Genomic DNA, 23,067 nt, shown 5'->3' on the forward strand with positions numbered 1-23,067 from the left:
GGCTTCAGCAAAAGCCTGCATTCGCCCCATAGGACGCCCACACATTTCCCCTTCATTTTTGGAGGGGAAAATTGCGTCCAATGGGGCAAAAAATACGGTAGGTGGTACCATCAAAGCAAAGAGTTTAATGGTTCAAAATCTAATGGTTCAGAATCCAAGGGAAGCTTTATGTTTGACCAACTAAATGCATTTCATAAAGTGTTGGCAGTGTTACAAATTAACTATTCAAAATCAACAATCCTTTTCTCCAATAGAGACATAGCAGGAAAAACCAACAACAAAGAGTTTAGTTTGCCAGACTTGCAAACAGGGATATCTCTGGGCACATAAAAGACTTGAGTTACAAGCCCATGACACACAACTGCCTAAAAATTGCGTCTGCTGATTTATGTGTTTGGATGCAGATTTAGGCTGACTTAGGTGGGAGGAACAAAATTCTGGCTCTCACTATCAGGGATTTCTCTGAACAATGGCTTTCCTAGCCCCCATCCACTGTCTGTGGATTGGGTCCTCTACAAATGAAGAAGGAAGATACTGTAGCTAGGTTCTCATGGCACTGTGATTTGCGGTGTGCCCAGCTGCCATGCAGGCAAAAAAATTTTTTTAAAAATGTGAGGGTGGGGAAGAGTGGGAGATCCAAGACCACCTGCAAAAGCCGTGCAGCGTCTTGACCCCTTCCCCAGGGTGCACTCCTTGCTTGCAATGGAAACAGAGCTTTTGTGTTTCGGATAGTTAGTCGCTGGGTCTATCTGCCAGGAGCCATGGGCTGCTCAGTGCCCTATAACCATCTGCCTATTTATGCATATTTATGCTTACGCAAATGTGTTCATATACGACAGCGAGGGGTGTGGGAGATTTTTGTGTGTAGCTTGTGATATGGCAGCCCCCATTGCCAACAGCTTTTACCCAGTTCAGCCAAACTTCAGAAACACAAACAAACAACCCCCTTTCACCCTAGAATTCAAAAGGACAGCTTTGGGTTCTTTTAGAACAGTGGGAAAGTTACTATTGCTGTTAAAGAAAGAGAAACATTTTTATATTTTGACCACAGGGTGGCACTGTAGAACTGAAAAGCAGTAAGACAAAAGCTTGTACAAGAACAAGGACCGCATTGAATGGGAGCCCAACTCATGTATGCCCATTTTTAGGATGCTTAAGATCATCTGGCAGCCTTTTAAGCATTACAAAATGTTTAAGTGCAGTATGGTTCCTCACAGCTTTCAATATCAGATGGCCAACAGGGTGCAATCATATATATGTCTAGTTAGATAAAAGTCCTGCTCAGTTCACTGAGCTCACTCCCAGAGAAGTGTGTATAACACTGTAGTCTCTCCTGCCAGTACTGCTGGCATCTCATGCAGAACACCAACAGCCTGTACCATTCTAGTACTAAGTCTCTCACTCGAGGGAGGGATAGAGGGCAGCCACATGAGAAAAAAGCCTTTTAAAAGGTTCCCCAGTCTGCGGATGCTCTCCCCAAAAGAACACACCTGGCACTATCGTCATCAGGGGAGGCAGTTAGAGGCCAGCATTTAGGGCAGCCTTATTCAACCTGACATTATTGATTGATTGAATTTATGCGACTGAACAAGTGACCAAGTAGCAGAGCGAGCAATCATGTGGTGTGTAGCAAATGGCAGAGTGACTGACCAAGTGAGCAGCAAGCTGACCAAGGGACTGACAGGGTGACCAACCAAATGATGGAGTGACTGGCCAGACAATGGAATGATCAAATGTCGAAATGAGCAGCAGAGTGACTGACCAACTGAGGTCCACCTCAATGAGTGGCTGACCAAGCAAGCAAGCTGCAACACTAGGTTTGCAGAAAAACCCTTGTAGGAATAAATCCTATCAAGGAGGGGGGAAACCAAAACACCCCATAAGAACTCAATGACACAGAATGTTTAGGGATGAAAGGGGGAGAGGAGAAGGGGGGGAGGGAAAGAGAGAGAGAGAGAGAGAGAGAGACTACAGAGATCTATACATTAAGAGTAGAATGAATCGTTTATTTGGTGATTTTCCTGGTTCACACTGAAAAACAATTTCAAAATGCTCTCAGGATGACAGAAGAGATCGCTCTCCACAGATAGAAACAGAGAAACCAAAGCATCAGTATTCAATGAAACAGTTGCACTAGATCAGGTGTCAGCAAACTTTTTCAGCAGGGGGCCGGTCCACTGTCCCTCAGACCTAGTGGGGGGCCGGACTACTGGGGGGGGGGAATGCTGCAAGAGCACCACGAGCCCTGGTGGCTGCTCACCTGTGTCTTGCTTACCTGAAGTCCAGCACAGAGGGTGGCTGCTTACCTGTGTCTGCTTACCTGAGGTCCAGCGCCGAGGGCCTTCTGGCAGTTCCCTCATTGCAAGAAGCAAAGCTACAGGGAACCAGGCAGAGGGCCTTCTCGGTAGTGGCGCCCACCCTGTGGAATGCCATCCCACCACATGTCAAAGAGATAAACAACTACCTGACATTCAGAAGACATCTTAAGGCAGCCCTGTTCAGAGAAGTTTTTAATGTGTGACATCTTAGTGTATTTTTGGTCTTTGTGGAAGCCGCCCAGAGTGGCTGGGGAAACCCAGCCAGATGGGCGGGGTACAAATAATAAATTATTATTATTATTATTATTATTATTATTATTATTATTAGCGGCAGGGGCTGGCAGTGGAGGGACAATGAGCAGCACGCAAAAGGGCTCCGGAGAGGGGCTGCTTAAAATGGCAACCGCTCGAGCGCTGCTGCTGTTGCTGGTACCAAAAAAGCCCAGCCCCTTTCCTCCTCTAGGCAGGGCAGGACCATCCAGACTGGAAAAAAAATTGGTAAACCCAAAAGGGAAAATACTTCCCAAAATGTATAGACTCTTCTTTGACTGGGAAGTTAAGGAGGTTGGAGGTAAAATCTGTTATGGTCAAATGGGCCCAAGACTTTGGCTACAACATCCCAATGACCACCTGGGAAAATTTATGGAAGGTCAATATGAAATTCACTGCATGTTACACCCTTTTATGAAGATGCAGTTCCGATGGTTCCTGACACCACTAAAATTATCTAAAATGCATAAACATATTTCAAGCAAATGTTGAAATATTTGGTAAGCGGAAGGGTCAATGTTACACATGTGGTGGACATGCAAGAAAATGTAATCTATGATGAGCTTAAAAAAATTATTACGGTATCCTTCATAAAAAAAAAAAAAAAACCCGGAGGTTTTTCCCTAAGGGATACTTGGCCTAGACATACCAAAAATTGCGAGAGAAATATTCTTGTATGCTACTGTAGCAGCAAGAATACTAATCGCAATGAATTGGAAAGGAGAGAAAATCCCAACAAAGTTGGAGTGGCAAAGTAAATTGATGAAGTTCGCCAAACTGGCAAAAATGACAGACAAATTGAGAGGTAATACTGAACAAACATTTATTCGGAAATGGGACATGTATAAAAAAAATACCTTAAAGATTATTGTACTAGTATAAATGTGGCAGGATTTGAATGACTTTTGTGTTACGATGGATATTTATAAGAGAAAATATTATTGACGATTAAAAAGAAAATAGAGATTAATAGTGCACTGGATAAAATAAGAAGTAAATGCATGATGGGGTGGCGGGAAGTCGTAGGGAACTCAAGAATGTACAGTGAACAAATAATGAGATTTTCTTTTTGTATTTCTATTTTGATTTTATATATATATTTCTTTGTTATATCTTTTAATATTAATAAAGCATGAAAAAAGAACATATTCAGGAGACACGCTGGGTGGGGGGCAGGAATGTTCTGTTGTGCACAAGACATCCTTACACTGATAGCTCTTCTTTCTCCTTCTAATATGTAATCCTGGAGTTTGGCAAACTTTAGTCCTATATGTCCTATTTATTTAAGCATCTTCCACAATTCTTATAAAGTGGGTCAATAAACTTCATTTATAAAATAAAAATGGGATGAGGGAGGACTGCAAATATTCCACAAGTTTTAACCAACAGTGCTTCTTTTACACCGGTTGAAATAGCCCATAATAATCACAGGATGGTACAGCAACACTTCTGTGGATAATCCTCTGCATGCACCTTGCGTTCCTTGCCATAAACATAGAAGGAGTAAGGTTTGCCATGCCATAAATATTGTACCCTGGTGAGAAGTATCAGCTCAATTGTTTGCCTCTGTAAAAACACAAAGAAGATACTTTTAGGGTCTAAACATCAGTGTATCATTTACAGAAATGTTCAAACCTGAATGGCTTTTTTTTTTAATACATAGAAGAATGGCAAGAGTTAGGCACATTCTGAATACGGACATGCTGCAGCCCTATCTGGCAGGTATGGGGAATCTGGGACCCTCCTGACGTTCTTGTCCCAAACCGCTGGGCATGCCTGCTGGGCTTACTTAAGCTGGAGCGCAACAACACCTGTAAAGCCAGAAGTTCCCCATCCCTATTCTCTGACCCAGCTATCCCTTAGCCTAGGGTGCTGCCAATGTAGCAACTTGGCCAAACAATATGGAAAAAGCCTACAAAGCTTAGGATGTTTGCAAGGGCACAGGCCAGTTGAGGCCAGCGGGTGTATGAATCTCACTATGACCCTGCATGGGGGAAGGAAGCGCTCCAGGCAATTCTCTTGGACCACAGCACTGAGGACCATCGCCTCAGTGGTGATTCTGTTAATATTCACAGCACTTGCCTGCCTGAGTATCCGCCTTGTAGATGCAAACTGAGCTTGGTGTTGTTCAACGGCATAGCTGGAGGCTTGACTGACACCAAAATCAGGGAAACTAATCACTGGATATACCTATGGAAACACAAATTTCAAAGACATACAAATAGAAAACTGAAGTCCTGAGCGAGGAGCAAGAGCAGGCTAGTCATTGTTTTATCACATTATGCAGACATGAAGCATAGCTGATCTCTAAAATGCAACTGCATACCACCCAAGAAGAGCCTCTTGCCTGCACTGCGGACAGGTAAGTAAAGCTACTATTGCCAATGCGAGATGATGAACCCAGGCTGTTTCTGGGCAACCCAGTATATCCCTGTCCAGCCCTCTCTCTTTTACACAAAATTATCAGGAGAGTTCCCTGGGAAGAGAGTTTAGTAAACCACTCTGTGGGAAGAGGGATTAGTAAACCACTGTAGCCCTAACAGCTCTGAGCATCCTTAACCAAAGACAGTTCCCAGGATTCCTTGGGGGAAAGCCATGACTGTTTAATGTGGTGTGATGCTGTTTTCAACGTCTAGTGGAAATGGGAGCCAGAGAGAGGTTGGGTTCCCACTTTGGCACTTCTAACACTCTGGCAGCCCAGTGCCAAAACAAGCCCCAGCGTGGGCCTCCACAGAAAAATGTGTTGCCATTTGACAAATGCACTACTGAAGTGGGCCAAGCGCCACTGTCACCCAACACCAAAATTTCTACAGTTCCATGACTGGAAGGAGGAGCACAGAGATTGTTCTCCCCCGGGTTGCCCTACCCACATCCTCCCCAGCCAGGAAGAAAGTGGGGAATTGTCCCTGACTTCGTGCAGAGTGATAGGTCCACAAGGTTTGCCTTGGCTATCAAGGCCAGCAATAGTTTGGGAGCTATGAGGGTGCTTTAGAAAATGTATACCCCAGCCTCATACAAACGATACACATGTTTTCTGGAAATGCCATTAAGATGCAAAATCTTCAAATCGTGTCTTAACAAATCACTCGGTATGAAAAGCTTTTTTTAATCCAATAAATGTATTATTAAGCTATTTGTAAGATTGCGTTTAAACCATCATTCCTGTCTAAAGTTATTTTCTGACTGCCACTGTTGGAGTTGGGGTCAGGAAGCCCTGGTCAGAAGGGTTTCTTAGGATCTAGGATGCAGCAATGATATATAAGATAACTTGTTATGTTTGAGCTAGAACACAAATCTGCCAAAAAATGGGCATATGGCTAGTTCTAAAATAGTAGGATCGCTGTATGATTTGTCTGTAAGCTACCTAGTGGGCAGAGGCATAGAGTGGGGGGGGGGTTGCCAGGGGACAATTGTGAGACAATTCGTACCTGTGTATTTTTGTATGGCTACCATTACTTTTATGATTGCGTGTGTGTTGTGGCCCAGGGTGAGAGAGAGGTTGGAGTGGGGTGGGGGAAGATTTATGTGTCTGGGGGACATTATATGGTGAAATATTCTCCACCGATTAATTAATTGCCAACACTTCAGTTGGTTCCTTTTCAAGTCCTGCCTCTCTTTGCATTACTGCTTTTGCTGAAAGCATTTCATTACCATAGGGCTGTCATCAACAAACAACGTCTCTCCAGTAACCGTTTTGAAGAGTTCAATAGGAAATCCAGATCTTTCATCTGCCACATATTCATAAACGTTGTTCTTCCTATGAAGGCAAAAAGCAGGAGAGTTGCAATGACAACACGCAGGCTTTCTCTGTTTTCACAGCACAACGGCCTTCTCAAACCAAACGCTCTCAAAATGGCTCCCCCTGCTATGTAAGCTTTTTACGTGGGGTCAAAGAGCGGGGCCAATCTACAACATATATCAAACACAGTGCAATCCTATGGGGGAACTGAACCACATCAGGCGCTGACCATAAATTTATGAAGTCACAAAACTGGCACAATGCTCAAAGCTAGTCGTCAGTACGGATTGAGCCAGAGCAGTGCCTCATCTAGCCCCATACGCTAACCTAAATGACAAGAGGTCTCAAGCCCATATTTTCCAGATCAATTGAGTAACCATTTCTAGCAAGTATACTGGATCCTTTCACTCATGAAGCTGAACATAAAACTCAGGCATCTCTGGTAGGCAGAGCCAATTTTCCACGCAGTTAGAAGCGGCCTCCCCTTTCCACCACAGTCTATTTTGACAAGACTTGCCATTCAACTTGCAGCTCAATGAACGACAGCAGTTGTCCTTTTCCTTCACAATCGTTGCAGACTGTTTTTCCCATACCAGAACACACCTGGCAACTGTAAATAAAATGTAATAAAACACAAGATGCGATAAAATGTAATGAAACTACTCGGTATAAAGCTTGGTACTTTGTGAGCCCGGCTGAAACACACACACAAAAAAGGAAAGGATAATCCGGCAAAACCAATGGAATAGAGGTTTCTCAGTTCTAGAGCTGGCGTCTTGTTTCGTTTTTCTGTTGGGAAATGGCGCCATCTCCTGCGCCTCAGGAAGCATAACAAGCTGAGCTTCTTTTTCAGTTAGCAACATTTCCCAGTTTGGCCAATACTAGTCAGGGGATGCAACCCTATTTCTGCTCTCTTGAATACACTTAGCCAACACAGGCACACAGAGACATGCAGTGCGGCATGACCCATAGTTTGGGTTAAGGGCTGGAAATCTGCTTTATTTGCTTTCTTTGGATCCTTCTATTTCATACGTATCCCTAAGCCTTTCTCTCATATGTATTTTTCCTCCATGGAACTCCCACAGGCTTCCATACATCCCCCAACTAGGCACAGACCAGCTTTAGCTTCAGGGACGCTGCTGCATCATCATAGCAACTATATGTACACAGAAGAACTCATAAAGGTTAAAAGATTAAAAGGACAGATCACGATATTCTTAACTGCCTGCATGTGCCTGGGACCAATGGGGAGGTGAAAGGTTAGGCCTGCAGGATCTTTACTCCATGCAGTTGAGGGCTGTCTAACTTTTCACACTAATTCAAATTTTGCAAAACAACAGCACACGTCTCTGAATGCGAAAAAATCATGAAACAGAAGAGACTTCCATTCCCCCCCCCCCTAGTTTTTCAGACAATTAGACTATAGCCCTCATTCCAGGGTGCTGCCTTTGGCAACGCCTTTTCCTTTATTTTACATTTGGGCACAAATTCCTTCCCAAGTGCAAAATACATTTGAATCAATTCAGTTGCAGAAAGATCTAGGACAATACTTCCTATACTTTTAATTTAAAAAAAATAACTTAGGGTATTTTAAGTCCTTCACATGCAGTATTTCAAACATTTGCACACCTCTGAATGTAAGCTAAGTCTTATTATTCCCATACTGCAGATGTGTCTTTCATCCCGCAGCTTTCCCAAGGCCAATGAATGAGGCTGAGCACCCATGATACCTATAAAACACATTCAAAACATATTACTTTCCTCAAAGAATTATGGGGTGCTGTAGTTTGTTGGGCGTTGTTGGGAATTTTAATTCTGAGAGGAGAAAACCACAGTGCCCAGAATTCATTGAGGGAAAGAATGTGCTTTGAATGTGCTTTAAAGGTATATAGTGTGTATACAGCCTCAGTTCACAGCAAAGGCAAGATTTAAAACAAAGACTTCCTGGTCTCTGTTGAACCTATAGCTTGAAGCTCCACCATAAGATTGCCCATGGTATCTCAGGTATAGAGGACCAGGAAGCAGTGCAATTGTCACACATAGTGCAACACTCAAACCCCACAGTGAAAATAAAAATGAGCATCTTCTTCATATATTTGCAGATTGACTCACGCACTTTTCAAGTCCACTTCCCATACATAGGTCACATGTTTCATCCACAAACCGGACTCCTCTTCCTTGACATCTCCCACACTGTTGCTGTTGGGATTTAATTTTAGACAAAAGAGCCAGAAATAAGCAGGGTATCGCCAAACAAAACACTTGTTGGACAAAATCAGATCTCCATGATCATCTTTAACAAGGAATCACTTCACTACTTTCTCTATCACTCATTAAGGTGCTATCTGCCGAAGCAAAGATATCCATCTTGTAACACCCTGTGGAAGTAGATGGAGAAGCCCATTGTACATATCCCCAATGAGGACATTGTTGCAAAGAGGTGTCCCTATGGGCAAATGGACCACAAAGTCAGCTGTAACTGTAGATCTGTCAGAAATGTTGGCTAGATCCAAGCCTTCTCAATTCTACCTGCTTCTGGAGGTTCTCAAGACAAGACAATCTTGGGTGACTTGCTTGTGGAAAACAAGGGGGACTATTTCCCCACCCCACCCCACCCCACCCCAGAAATCAGATTCCACTCTCCACCAATGTAGGGAAATGGTTGCTTATGCATAAGGGCATGGGCGAAAGTTTATTACAGGGTCAAGCAAGAAGCTGCTTAGAACATGAACAGCGCGTGAACAGCTCATGCTGTTTCAGTGATTGGTCCACGTAGCATGGCCTGAGGGTGGCATGATGCCCGGGTATGGTACTGTACTGTACTGTCTTTGTCTGCTGGCTGATACAATGTTGTATGCTTTTGCTGTACACAATAAATGCGGGCAGCAGCTCTTGAGGCTGAGAGATCCCTTCAATCTATCATGGTGTGAGACTGATTCATTGCGGATGATGAGCTGGTCCTCGTCACACCAAGTGTATTATTTTAGTGCCCTATGAACCTCAAACTGCTGCCATCTGATCTGTTTCCTGCAAATCATGAAATGTGGTGCTGAAGTATGAGGGGAAGGGTCAATCCTGAAGAGCACTTTATCTTGGTCAAAAATCCAAAGGTCTTCCCTCTGTGACAGAGGACTTCCCTGTCTCCTTGACCCAACCTGGCTGATTCCATCCAAGTGAGAGGTGTTGACCTTCTTCTTCTACTTCCTTAACACTGCCTAGATGCAGCTGGAGATTTCTGGCCTCTTAATAAGAGAAGCTGCCCAATTCCACCAATCTGTGAACTCTAGTGGCATGGAGCAGGCTGCTCTCAGCAATGCCTTTGATACTCTATTCGATTCCACCATACTTCATCCCTTTCTATTTTCACAAGGCATGTAAAAATGTAGGTTTTTAAAAATAAAAATAAACTTTTTTCTGAATTAACTGATTAAAAATTGATGGAAGGGTTGTTAGTCGCGACTTTTATCAATTTCAGGTAGTATTGCAATGTTTACTTTAATTAATATTTCTCACATCCATAATTATGTAGTCAGTCGTTTTAATTGTTCTCTGTTCTGAGCTTCCAAATATGGAAGAAAAACCAGCATAGAAAACGTATACCCCCAATATCCAGTACAATTGCTGTATCAAATATTTACTGACTTTCTGGTCTGCATTTCTGAGGTTCCAATAGTCAACATCCCATCAGCTGTTTAGACAATAGCAGGACAAGCTACTGCACAAAAGACATGTTACTTCCTCCTCCACCTTTTATTTTCTCATCTGTGTTCTCACCTTTCTACAAAACAAAAACTCCACACTAAGCAAAACATCCTCCTTACTCACAACTACTTACCTTGCAGTTGCCATTGCATTTACTGCAGTGACGTCTACCAGTCGATCCACATGTCGGGCAAGCCTTCAAAATCAAGGAAAGGAGAGTGTTAAAACGGAGCCAGCAGCTTTTATTTGGACCTGGGTGGTCTGGAAATACTATGCTGCTCATAATGAGAGCAGGCAATGTTAAGAGGATCTGGTGAGTTTCCATTTGATTAGCATTAAACTATGGCCACATTCTTAACATACATTCAAAGTGTTATGGTGCCATTTTAAACAGCCATGGCTCCCCTCCCCCCAAGAATTCTAAGAACCGGCGTTTGTTATGGGTGCTGAACTGCAACAAGATCTAGAAGATTCCCACCCAGGTCTTCTACTGTCAGAAGGTTCGGAATTTCAATCTCAGCCACAACCTTATGATTTCTGTGCTTGCAGACATTAGGCTAGGGCAGAACCTAGCTGTTACAGCCAACAAGATGGAGAACACTCAACATAGGATCTTCCAGTGCACAAACCTTGGGACTGGGTCACAATGTCTTCCATTCCCAGAGCTACCATTTCAAGAGTGAATTAATAAGAATTTCCTCTTCATGGGGAACTCTGGACATGGTACAGCTGTAGCTTGGATCCCGAATGCCCTGGTACTTGGACATTTCTGCTCCCTAATGCCGCAAACCCAGAAGTGAGTGTTCCGGTTTGCAAACATTCTTTGGAACCCAAACGTCCGATGGGGTTTCTGCAGCTTCCGATTGGCTGCAGGAGCTTCCTGCAGCCAATCAGAAGCACCGCTTTGGTTTCCAAACATTTTGAAAGTTGAACGGACTTCCAAAACAGATTCCCTTTGACTTCCAAGGTACGACAGTAGTTCTGTGAAGGGAACATGCGGCTCCTAACAATGCTCAGCACCTTTAACAAACCACAGCTCCCATAATTCTTTGAGGGAATCTATATGTGTTTAAATATGTATGACGGTGCTTTAAATGTATGGTATGACTTTCCTTTCCTGCTTGACTTTCCTTCAGTCATCTCATTTGAATACAAAACTCTTTTACCTCCAAAATTACACAACCCTCTTGTTACTTGGGTCACATAATGATCCACCTAAATGCCTATACATACATTTCTGCACAAACTCTTACCAGTAAACCTGTGTACTATTTGCAACAACATTCCTCTGTCACTTCTTTCTGCTCTTATATCCCATTATAAATCTGATCGTGAACTTAGTTCCTTCAGTCTGCTGCCTGAGAAACTCCAAAGTGCTGTTTCCCTCTTACATGACTCTAGCCCACAGTCACTGGTTGCTCCTCATAAATCTCTCCCACAACAGGAACAACTCAGAGATCATAACTATATTGTACTTAAGGACAACAGTATAAGCTACAAGATAAGGACAAGAGTATAAGCTACTGGCAGCTAGAGAGTTGGGGAAACATTCCTTGACCTCCCTCACAGACACAGCACAAAATCACGGCCTCAAGCTACAACCCAGCATGAACACTTACCTGGCAGTAAGCCCCACTGAGTTCAATGTCCGTTACCTTGAAGAAAACTGCACAGGACTGTGCCGAAGAGGAGGGGAAGGGTGCTGGCCAGACAAAATGCATGGACCCACGTATACCATCATATTCATTGATACATTAGCTCTGTACCGTTAATGCTGATGTATGAGGCACTCTGATTCTCTGGGTTTTGTCTCGGAACATGCCAGGAGCATCTGCTCTCACATCCCAAGGCAAAGGAGGTGTCCCACGCAGGTAGGAATCTACTGCTCCACCTGGTATAAGAAAGCTGGATTTGACTATTTTCTGACAGCTGCACTTACACCACCATCTGGCTTGGCCTCAGAGAAGCTTATGTTTTCCAGTGCACAATACAAACAAAATAAGAGCATGCATATTAGCCTCTGCAGCAAAATGATAGTTTGCTATTGGGAGCCAGCTTTCATCATCATGATTGTCACCAGCATTTCAACAATTAATTTACTGCTTAATCAGTCATCTCTAAGCAGTGTAGTTCCTCCCCTCACAAGAGAGTGAAGTCCACATCCGTTCTTCCCCATGCTTTACCTTTGTATGGATTACAGTGCAAACTATGCTTTAAAATCAATAGCGTGGCTTTCCATTTTCAAACTATCATTTTCCAGGAGCCAGTGTTGCAAAGGTGCCCTGATTTTAACGCCACCTCTTTTGTTTAACAAACACACACAAAATTACTTTTTAAAAATTACACCAATTATAAATTTACCGCATTTTTGTTTCCCCAACTTTTCAGTTAATAACTACAGTGACCTAAATTCTTTTCTCTACTTAGAAATATAGACCCATTAGTTTACCTGATCTCACTAAGAAAATCTGTGCTACATATCTAGTATCAATTATGGGCTGCAAAGCAACCAAGGACATATCGTCTTATGAGCAAACAGGCATCCAAGTTGTAAGATCAACAATTGATCACTGCTTCATTTCATGCCGTATTGTACAGAAATATCCTTAAAATTGCTCTCAGACTTTGTTTGTGACCTTTGTCAATCTCAGGACTTCTTCTGATACCATACCAAGACAATGACCTCAGAAGAAACAGATACATTTCTTCTGCACATTATACAGTACAGTCTCATCTTACCAATGTTTCATTTAATGTCAGGATGGGTGTCTTTGAGGAGCTCTCCAATTCTACCAAAACTGTGAGGGGCATCCATCTTTAGCTATACAGTTGTACCTTGGATCCTGAACGCCTTGTGAGTCGAACGTTTTGGCTCCTGAACGCCACAAACCAGAAGTGAGTGTTCCGGTTTGCAAATGTTCTTTGGAACCTGAACGTACAACGTGACTTCCGTGGCTTCCGATTGGCTGCAGGAACTTCCTGCAGCCAATTGGAAGCCACGCCTTAGTTTCTGAACATTTTAGAAGTTGAACAGACTTCCAGAATGGATTCCGTTCAACTTCCGAAGTACCATCATACCTTGTTTTCAGGACATACAGAAATGGAGAGATAAGGTGGCCTATACTAAAGCCCAGTTCCATGTGATGCTTTCAGATGTTTTTGAACAAAGGTACACAAATATGCAATTTTTTAAACATATCTATCGTTTTGGGTTGAAGGCCTTGTAAAATATTATTATAATGAGTCCTTTACATAATGCATTGAGAAAGTAATAAAAGCTGGTTCCTGTACAATTCCTCTCAGGTTGCTACCCAAACTCTCACCACCTGCTGACACAGCCTTTTGTGAAGCGGCAGAGCTATCACAACATCCTCAGCTACTCAGTGGCCATGGAATTGGGAAGTGAGGGCAAGAAAAGCTGGCCTATTGTCACCTGATGCCTGCTGTTAGACCAGCCCATGATCCATTGCATCCCAGGCCAGCTCAGCCCCATTCCCACACTTGGAAACCCATTTCAAGGCCCTCTGCTGGGTATCCACTGGGATAATGTCAACAGGACTCCTGCCTGCCCAATTGGTGACTGGCAGGAGGCCAGCTCAGCTGACAGAAGTCAAAGGAAATGCACCGCACTGTGAAGGGTTTGGATGGCTCGGTCTGGCCTAAGTGGGGCTGGATTGTCATGTAGCATAGCGGTACTTACCCCCATAAGGTTCCGTCTTCCATTCAGAGGATCTTGATTCAGTGAAGGTCTCCAGTTTATACTAAGAAACAACTTTCAAGAATTAAACACTTCACTTAAGAAATAGTCAGCAGATTTTTAAAATTGGCTTAGGGAAATTACATAGGGAAGCAACACCTTAAAACGTCTCTGGTTAGAGCCAACAGCAACCACCAGAAAACTACAAAACAGTTTTCTATTACTCTATTACTTCCTCGGTCCAAGTGGGCACCTCATAATTTAGGCAAAAGGGGCACTGCCATCAGTTTGCATTGGTAGTTAAATGCCCTATATGAAGTATCCCTAATTTTCACATAGACACTTAGCTATGCCATTGCGGACAGCACAGTAAGATCTGGGGTTAGGAATGAATGATACCATTTATTGTTTGTTTATTCTTTGAAAGGACCTTCCACATTCAAGGCAGCTAACAAATAAGAATATAAACATAGTAATAAAAATAAATAAATGTCAGCAGCAGTGGCTGGTGTGCTGTAGTTGGGAAGAACCGCAGAACCCCCTTCCCAACACCAGCGTCACTGCGGCTTACCTGGATGGCACTGGGGCAAGGTGGTGGTGTGGTTGGGACAGGTGTGTCGGACTGGCAATGCCTCTGCCTCCACCATACCAGCTGCTCCTGAATAGCTATACTATTACAAATATATACTGCTTACTCTGTAGGTATTGAATAACTGCAGGTCATTAAACACCATCTCTTTGGCTGGGTTTGTGCTGTAGCAGCACTTGCTGGAAGCATACTGGATAAAAGCTTCTTTGGCTTCATCTTCTGAAATGGCAGGAACGCTGTAGGAAAGGACCAAATGGAGGGATAAGCAAAAATGGCCGCCCAAACTTCCCATGGTCCTCTATGTCTGGGGGTCCAGGACCTCAGGGTCAACAACCAAATATGCACACCATCTCTCTTTTTTCTGGCCCTCACAACTCTCCCCAGGCCTGGTTAGAATATGCCTTTGAAGTCTGAAAACACCTCGTGAATTTCTGAATGGAGGCTGGGGAGAGATGCGTGAGTGTTTGTGAAAACTAGCCTACCAAACAAAGGTGAAATCTGCCCTGCTTGGTCCATTTTTGCTTCTAGCCCCACCCACACCACTGTCATGTGACCCTGAGAAGGAGGTCCACAACAGAATGCATAACAGTATCCACTTACTTCCATGTTCTCTGGGGCGGCTCTTGCCCACCTCCATGTCCAAGAAACAAGTTAGGTGGAGGCAGGCAATGTTTTCCTCCTGTAAAGGAATGGGGTTCGGGTAAGAACACCAGGATGAGCAGTTGTGAATGTTCTCAGGTCTCATGAGCAACATGCTAGAAGAAAGTTCTCCTTGGCAATAGCAGAAAGGAACATTCATGCAGTGGGTGTTGAACTTGGCACTTGTATTACAGAATACACCAGGGGACGGCAAGGTTTACCTTGCCTGGGCTGGTTCACTCCAGCAGAGATCCTTCTGTGGGCAAGAGCACACGTGCGCATGAGCACGCATGGCCGTGATTTCCGGTGTCTGCGCCTGTGCAGACACGATTTCCAGAGTCTGCATCTGCAAAGACGTGATTTTTGGGGTCTGAGCATGCGCAGATGCTATTTCCGGCACCACGGAAGCAAGTCCCCGTGCTGCGCTGGTTTAGCGTAGCGGGCGGGGACTCGCCAAGCGGGTGGCTCAGTTTGGGGGTGGCTCGTGGGCCAGTTAAATGACCCCCCATGGGCTGCTTGTGGGCCATGGGCCTTAGGTTGCCTACCCCTGGCATACACTTTAGGGAACTAGGGTCCACACCAACAAGTGCTTGCCTGCAGCGGTTGTGTCTTCATAGCCAGATATGGTGCCTGTGTTATACATAGGAGCAGCATAAGGTCCTGGCATCTGAGCCATGTCTCTGGGAAGGGCGGCACCTACAACAAAGATAAGGAAAAGGAAGACGTTGAACGTTGTCGTCCCTCAAACATATAATGAATCGTATGGAACACTGAAACCTACATATAAGATTTCGTCTTTATTACACAAGTGATAGGTCAAGGGTTTGGCACCAGTGGGTACCTTTGGGATTTGAGAAAGTGCCATGGGCACCAGTCACCAAATGTAGGTACAACGTAGTGATGCTGAGCCAATGCAAACAAGAACTTAGGAGGAAGGGCAAATTTCTCATGCATCATGGATATTTATCAAGAGCTTACACAGGCACCAGAGGTGGTACCAGTGGGCATGCTAGCACCTGCAGCCACGTTGACAACCCCTGGTAAACTAGGATTTAGTGTGACATCTGAATGGAGCCAAGGTTAACAAGGATAATTAATGCCCGCAATGACTTGTTTTTCATACCAAACGTCCACTGAGCAGATGTCTGTCCAACAGTTCCGTATGTCTGAGTTGGTACTCTAGCAGGAGAAAGTGAAAAAGAGTGTAATGCACAATAACAAATCTAAATGAGTGGCTTAGTGTACAAAAAGCAGAAATAGATACAGTCAATTTAAAATCCTTATAGAGTGCAGTTGTGGATGCGATTTTAACACTGTCAGATGAAGGTCTGAAGCAGTAGGTGCTTAACACTTTATATATAAAGTCAAGGCTGGCTTCATACAACCATGTTTTCAGCAACAAACTGAATGTTTAAAAAAAGAAATTGTGAGCTGCCGTTTTAGTTGATTTTAAAAGCCCTAAAGCCACAATATAATAATACCTTTATTGGTACAATATTGGTATTTGTAATGCCTTTATTATGACTAAGTGAATCGTCATAAAGTAGAGAACAAACTTTTGAGTTCTTGAGAACTCTTTCAACAGACTTCAACAAGAGTGAGTCCCAATATTTATCCATTGCCAAATAACAAAGTACATTCTTTTATTTGTCCCAAATCTTCCAGCAATCAGCTACATTTCATGTCCACGAGTTCTGATGTTATGAGAAGGGTAGGAAAACTTTTCTTCGTGCAGTACATAACTTTCTAAACATCTATAACTTTATCACTTTTTCTCTAAACTAAAAAGTCCCAAACACTGCAACCTTTTTGCACGGGGGAGGTACTCCTTCCTGTGCAGAAAGTTGCATTTTGATCATTTTGGTTGCCCTTTTTTGAAACTTTTCCTCTCCCCTCCCTTTAAAAAAAAAACTTAATGTTATTAAGGTTTATAGAGAAAAATACAAAACAAAAAGATATTAAGTTTTGTATTTTGGGAGGGAAATACAAAAAGATACTAAGTTTTGTATTTTGGGGGGGAAATACAAAAAGATACTAAGTTTTGTATTTTGGGGGGGGAAATACAAAAAGATACTAAGTTTTGTATCCCCTCCCCTCTTTTCTGAAACTTTTCCAACTTGCAATATCCTGTTTGCAGTGGGGCTTTTACATGTCTGACACCCGGAGGTCAGCACGTTCTCTATCTCAGAGTTAAGGGAGCCCCGGCAGAAGTACGCGTGCTCTGCTTTGTCAGAGATTCCTGGTTCGCTCCCCGGTATCCCCAGGCAAGGCTAGGAAAGAGACTCTTGCCCTGTGTCTCAAGCTCGCTTCCAGTGGCTGAGCATCTGACTGGCATGCCCAAGATCCCACGTTCCATTCCTGGCATCTCCAAGAAGGGCTGGCAAGGAGCCCATCCTGAAAAACCCTGTGGAGAGCTAGATGGCATCAGCGTACTTCTCTATATCTTCCCAACAGGGGTGGAGAAGCCTGGGTCACATGCCGTATGAGGAAACTTCCCATGTCCCTAGGAAAAGAAGCTCATTTCCTGGAGCTATTTTGTTTTTGCTTCTGTGGTTTTTGTAGATGTTTTGGGGAGGGGCTTGGCATGGGGACGAATTCAAGTCCCGCTAGCTGTGGAGATGAAAGCGGGCCGCCTCCATTGACATGGGCGCGGCGCGGCGCGCTCAGCCCAGGGAGGAGAGACTGGAGGGGCGGCTTCCTTCCGCGGCTGCGTTGCCTTGCGCGCTTTTGCGCGCCTCTCCCGTTCGCCCGCAGCAAAAGCGCCTCTGGAAGCAGCTTTTTTCCTGCGCAGAAAAAAGCCCCCTTTGCAGCTTTCTTGGCAGAAAGAATCAACACGTGGGCAACGGGGACTCTCTTTCCCCTTTACTTCGTTCCACCATGAATTAAAAGGAATGGCGAGGAGGGAGAGGGTGGGGAGGACGGGCAGCTTTCAAGGGAAGCGGAGAAGAGGGGGGAAGCGGGTCCCGACGGGGGGGGGTTTTGCAAAAGGCTCTCACCGGATTCCCTGACGGCCGTCCGCCATCGCTTCTAGCAAGCAACCTTTGCCCCCTCTCTCTTTACTTTCTCTTTCCGGATCCCTCTTTGGCCAGCCTTGCGTAACTTTCTGTTTCATATAAGCTGCGGAAATGTGGACGGCGGAGAAGCAGAAAAATGAGGAAGCCGAAATGGACAGGAGTTCCCCTATTCCTAGGCCCATTCTCATGTTATTTCAGACCCTCCAAGTGTCCCTTTTTCCCCAGGAACGTTCTTGATTTAGAGAAGCCGCCCTGATTTCTGATTTGATCCCGCTTTCCCTTAGGACAGGCTTCCTCAAACTCAGCTCTCCAGATGTTTTGGGACTACAACTCCCATGATCCCTAGCTAGCAGGACCACTGGTCGAGGTGATGGGAATTGTAGTCTCAAAACATCTGGAGGGCTGAGGCCTGCCTTAGCATGTCCTTATTTTCATTGGAGAAATGTTGGAGGGTATATCATTTGTGTGTAGAGCCAAGGGCATAGCCGGGGAGGGGGGGAGACGAGGGAGCCCCCCACCAAAGAAATAACTAAAAAACACTTAACTAAAAGCAGAAATTGTAGAAATAATTTGACATATTTTTCCAAGCACTTGGGGTCAAAAGAAAGTACAGTGGTACCTCGGGTTACATATGCTTCAGGTTACATACGCTTCAGGTTACACACTCCACTAACCCAGAAATAGTGCTTCAGGTTAAGAACTTTGCTTCAGGATAAGAACAGAAATTGGGCTTCGGCGGCATGGTGGCAGCAGGAGGCCCCATTAGCTAAAGTGGTGCTTCAGGTTAAGAACAGTTTCAGGTTAAGAACGGACCTCCAGAACGAATTAAGTACTTAATCCAAGATACCACTGTAGTTTAAAACTGTCGTTGAGACATTTCATTCAGAATCTGCTATATAGAGCCTGGCAGAGGATGGTGACCAGGGCCGGATTTAGGTTTGATGAGACCCTAAGTTACTGAAGGTAATGGGGCCCTTTATATGTCCAGCTGTCCTTTGTCAACAACAAAATAGCGCTATTTTTTGTGTTGAATATATGCTTTATGGTAATTTATGGACCTAATAGGTATCTAAAGTCATTTGCACATAACAAAATATGTATTTCATCAGAGTAATTGCTGAACTGAAATACAATTAAGAAGAAGTATATTAATAGTGAAATAATTATTAAGCTCTAACTTAAAATGATTTTTTTATTCATAGCCAACTTAGTAATGCAAACACATTGGCACTTGGCAATAACAAAGTTCCTTTAGAAACACAATTTACAAAGACTCATAATCTAGTCTCTGGAAACTTGGTATAACATGAAATAATAATAGGTGTAAATGTATGATGCAAACTACTAATAATTATAAATAGCTTTATTAATATGAAATTAAGTGTTATAACCTGTACAATGCATTTTTATATAATATCAATATCACCATAGTAGTCTACACTGTTCATTGGGACAGCAGACCTTTGTATCTTGTTACACTTAGTGAGTATAAAAGACAATATTTCTAGTAATATGTCACATTCATAAATAATACCAATACTATTGATGGGGGATATGAACGGAGTAGTATCTGCAAATATGGACAAGGCACAACGACAGGTAGTCACTAAAGATGGCAGACTACCGAAAACCTTTTTCGAGTTGACAGATAATTTGGACTTAGTGGACATTTGGAGAACAAAGAACCCCCTGGGGAGAGAGGGAACCTTCTTTTCTGAAGCCAAAATGACATGGACAAGAATTGACCAAATTTGGATTACTAGAGGTCTGGCATCAAAGATAAAAAAAGTGGAAATCTGCCCAAAGACTTGTTCCGACCATAACACAGTGAAGATGGTGATGAACTTAATACCAATTGGTTCCTTCAGATGGAGGATGAATGACACTTTATTTAGGGATGAAGAAGTGACTAAGAAGGCCCAAAAAACCTTGAGAGATTATTTTGAGATAAACATGAACACTACAGTTGAGAAAAGAGTAATTTGGGACGCAAGTAAGGCTGTTATGAGAGGGTTCTTGATACAACAAAATACGTTAAAGAAGAGAGCACAACAGGAAAAGAGAGATAAAATTTTGGAGAAGATAAAAGAGAGTGAGAAGAGACTGAGAGCAAAACCAAACTCACAGGAAATTCTGAGAGAAATAAAGTTATATCAAGTACAATATATGTAAATGATAAATCAAGAGATAGAATGGAAAATTAGACAAATGAGACAAAAGACTTTTGAATCGGCAAACAAGTGTGGGAAATTACTAGCGTGGCAAATGAGGAAAAGGCAAAAACTAAATACAATTACTAATTTGGAGGTTGAAGGAAGGATTATACAGAACCCAGCCGAGATCAGAAATTGTTTCCAGAGGTATTTTAAACAGCTATATACACAACGGCCACAGAAAGAGGTGGATATAGATGAATTTTTGAAATTAAATGGACTACAAAAAATCTCTCAAGAAAATAAACTAAGGTTGAATTACAAAATAACAGAACAAGAGGTAGAAAGTGCCATTCAGAATATGCAATTGGGTAAATCTCCAGGGCCGGATGGACTGACCTCTAGATATTACAAGATGCTGAAAGAATGGTTGATACAACCTCTGAAAGAAGTTTGTAATGAAATATTGGAGGGGAGAAAGGCACCAGAGTCGCGGAAAGAAGCATACATTACACTTATACCAAAAACAGAGACGGAAAAGACACAACTTAAGAACTACCGCCCTATATCATTACTAAATGTGGATTACAAAATCTTTGCAGACATTTTGGCTAGAAGATTAAAAAAAGTTTTAGTAGAGGAGATTCATAAAGACCAAGCAGGCTTTCTTCCGGGCAGACATTTATCTGACAATGTGAGAAACGTAATTGACATTTTGGAATTACTACAAGAGAAAATTAATACTAAGGCAGTTTTGATTTTTGTGGACGCGGAGAAAGCCTTTGACAACATTTCTTGGAGTTTTATGAAGAAGAATCTCCAGTGGATGGGGGTAGGACAAGAATTTGAAAATGGTATAGGTGCAATTTATTCTGAACAAAAAGCTAGATTAATTGTTAACAATGTTGTGACGGAGGAGTTCAGAATAGAAAAAGGAACACGACAAGGTTGCCCAATCTCCCCATTGCTCATTATATCAGTCCTGGAGGTCCTGTTGAATATGATTAGAAAGGACCAATTGGTTAAAGGGATACAGGTCGGAGCCAAACAATATAAATTAAGAGCATTTGCAGATGACCTAGTTTTGACTTTACAGGAGCCAGAGTCTAGTACAAAAAGAGTTTTAGAACTGATTCAGGAATTTGGTCAAGTAGCAGGATTTAAATTGAATACGTTAAAAACAAAGGTTCTGGAGAAAAAATTAACAGATAATGAGAGAGAAAGGTTTCAGAATGAGACAGGGTTGACAGTGGTTAAGAAAGTGAAGTACCTGGGGATTAATATGACAGCTAAGAACGGGAATCTATTTAAAGACAATTACGAAAAATGTTGGACGGAGGTGAAGAAAGACTTAGAAATTTGGTCTAATTTGAAGCTTTCACTGCTAGGCCGTATTGCTGTGATAAAAATGAATGTATTGCCTAGAATGCTGTTTTTGTTTCAGACATTGCAAATTATTGACAAAATGGATTGTTTCAAGAAGTGGCAGAAAGATTTGTCTGGCAGGGCAAAAAGCCAAGAATAAAATTTAAAATATTAACTGATGCAAAAGAAAGAGGAGGCTTTGCCCTGCCAGACCTTAAACTTTACTATGAATCAGCAGCTTTTTGCTGGTTGAAAGAATGGCTGCTCCTTGAAAATACAGACATTTTGGATTTAGAAGGATTCAATAATGTTTTTGGATGGCATGCATATCTATGGTATGAAAAGGTTAAAGTGCACAGAATGTTTAAAAACCATATTGTCAGGAAAGCGTTGTTTAATGTCTGGATAAGGTATAAAGACCTACTTGAAAGCAAAACCCCAAGGTGGTTGTCACCGATGGAAGCGAAAGCCCTGAAAAAGCTCAATATGGAGGCCAAATGGCCGAAATATTGGGAAATCCAGGAACAAGAGGGAGACAAATTGAAATTGCTGAGTTTTGAAAAGCTAAAAAATAAAATGCGAGATTGGCTTCATTATTATCAGATAAATGGAGGCATATAAATTGGATAAAAAAATTGGCTTCCAGGTGGAAAAATCAAAACTGGAAAGGGAATTGCTAGAACCCAAAACTAAGATTTTGTCAAAAATGTATAACTTGCTGTTGAAATGGAATACTCAGAACAAAACAGTAAAATCTGCTATGATTAAATGGGCACAAGATGTTGGACATAACATAATGATGGCTGACTGGGAACAGTTATGGACCACAGGTATGAAATTCACGGCATGTAATGCCTTAAGAGAGAATATTATGAAAATGATATACAGGTGGTACATGACACCAGTCAAGCTAGCAAAAATCTATCATCTGCCCGATAATAAATGTTGGAAATGTAAAGAAACGGAAGGCACATTCTTTCACCTTTGGTGGACGTGCCCAAGGATTAAGACCTTCTGGGAAATGATCTATAATGAAATGAAAAAGGTGTTTAAATATACCTTCCCGAAGAAACCAGAGGCCTTTCTCCTGGGCATGGTCAGCCAATTGGTGTTAAAGAAGGACAGAACTTTCTTTATGTATGCTACAACAGCAGCAAGAATACTCATCGCAAAGTATTGGAAGACACAAGAACTACCCACTCTGGAAGAATGGCAGATGAAGGTGATGGACTACATGGAACTGGCAAAAATGACTGGCAGAATTAGAGACTAGGGAGAAGAGACGGTGGAGGAAGATTGGAAGAAATTTAAAGACTATTTACAGAAATATTATAAAATTAATGAATGTTAGAATGACATCGGATGGAGGTTAAAGGGTTATTAGTAATAATGTGGTGAAGGAGTACGGAAAATTCGAAGGTTAAAAAGATGAAGAATTAAAGGTATAATACACTAAGATAAAGATAAAGATAAGACAGAGGGAAGGGATTTGCTGATTAAATATTTGAATTGGAATACAGAGAGGGGAGGTGTGGGGAAGTCTGGGAAACAAGCTAATGTAAGAAATACTATGAAAATGGA

The 23,067-nt window shown here is 42.6% G+C and overlaps 1 protein-coding gene across 2 annotated transcripts; it reads right to left on the minus strand.

Annotated features, from left to right (window-relative positions):
• Positions 1–3,394: 3,394 nt before the first annotated feature.
• On the minus strand, positions 3,395–18,266 carry LOC310670628 (protein SSUH2 homolog). 2 transcript variants are annotated; one of them, XM_083426235.1, is made up of 13 exons: positions 17,951–18,266; positions 16,078–16,133; positions 15,549–15,650; positions 14,916–14,994; positions 14,422–14,551; positions 13,730–13,790; positions 11,796–11,920; positions 10,163–10,225; positions 8,444–8,526; positions 6,845–6,937; positions 6,240–6,345; positions 4,671–4,778; positions 3,395–4,154 (listed from the first exon to the last, which is right to left on the minus strand). In XM_083426235.1, exons 1-13 carry the CDS (start codon positions 18,154–18,156, stop codon positions 4,014–4,016), a joined length of 1,353 nt encoding a protein of 450 aa, XP_083282361.1. In that variant the 5' UTR covers positions 18,157–18,266; the 3' UTR covers positions 3,395–4,013. The 2 variants fall into 2 exon arrangements, with proteins under 2 accessions (XP_083282361.1, XP_083282360.1); XM_083426234.1 differs by having other exon boundaries at positions 6,240–6,341; positions 6,841–6,937.
• Between the last annotated feature and the right edge of the window lie 4,801 nt (positions 18,267–23,067).

This window comes from Podarcis tiliguerta (assembly GCF_965153285.1).
Source record: "Podarcis tiliguerta genome assembly, chromosome: 2".
NCBI classification, from domain to species: Eukaryota; Metazoa; Chordata; class Lepidosauria; order Squamata; family Lacertidae; genus Podarcis; species Podarcis tiliguerta.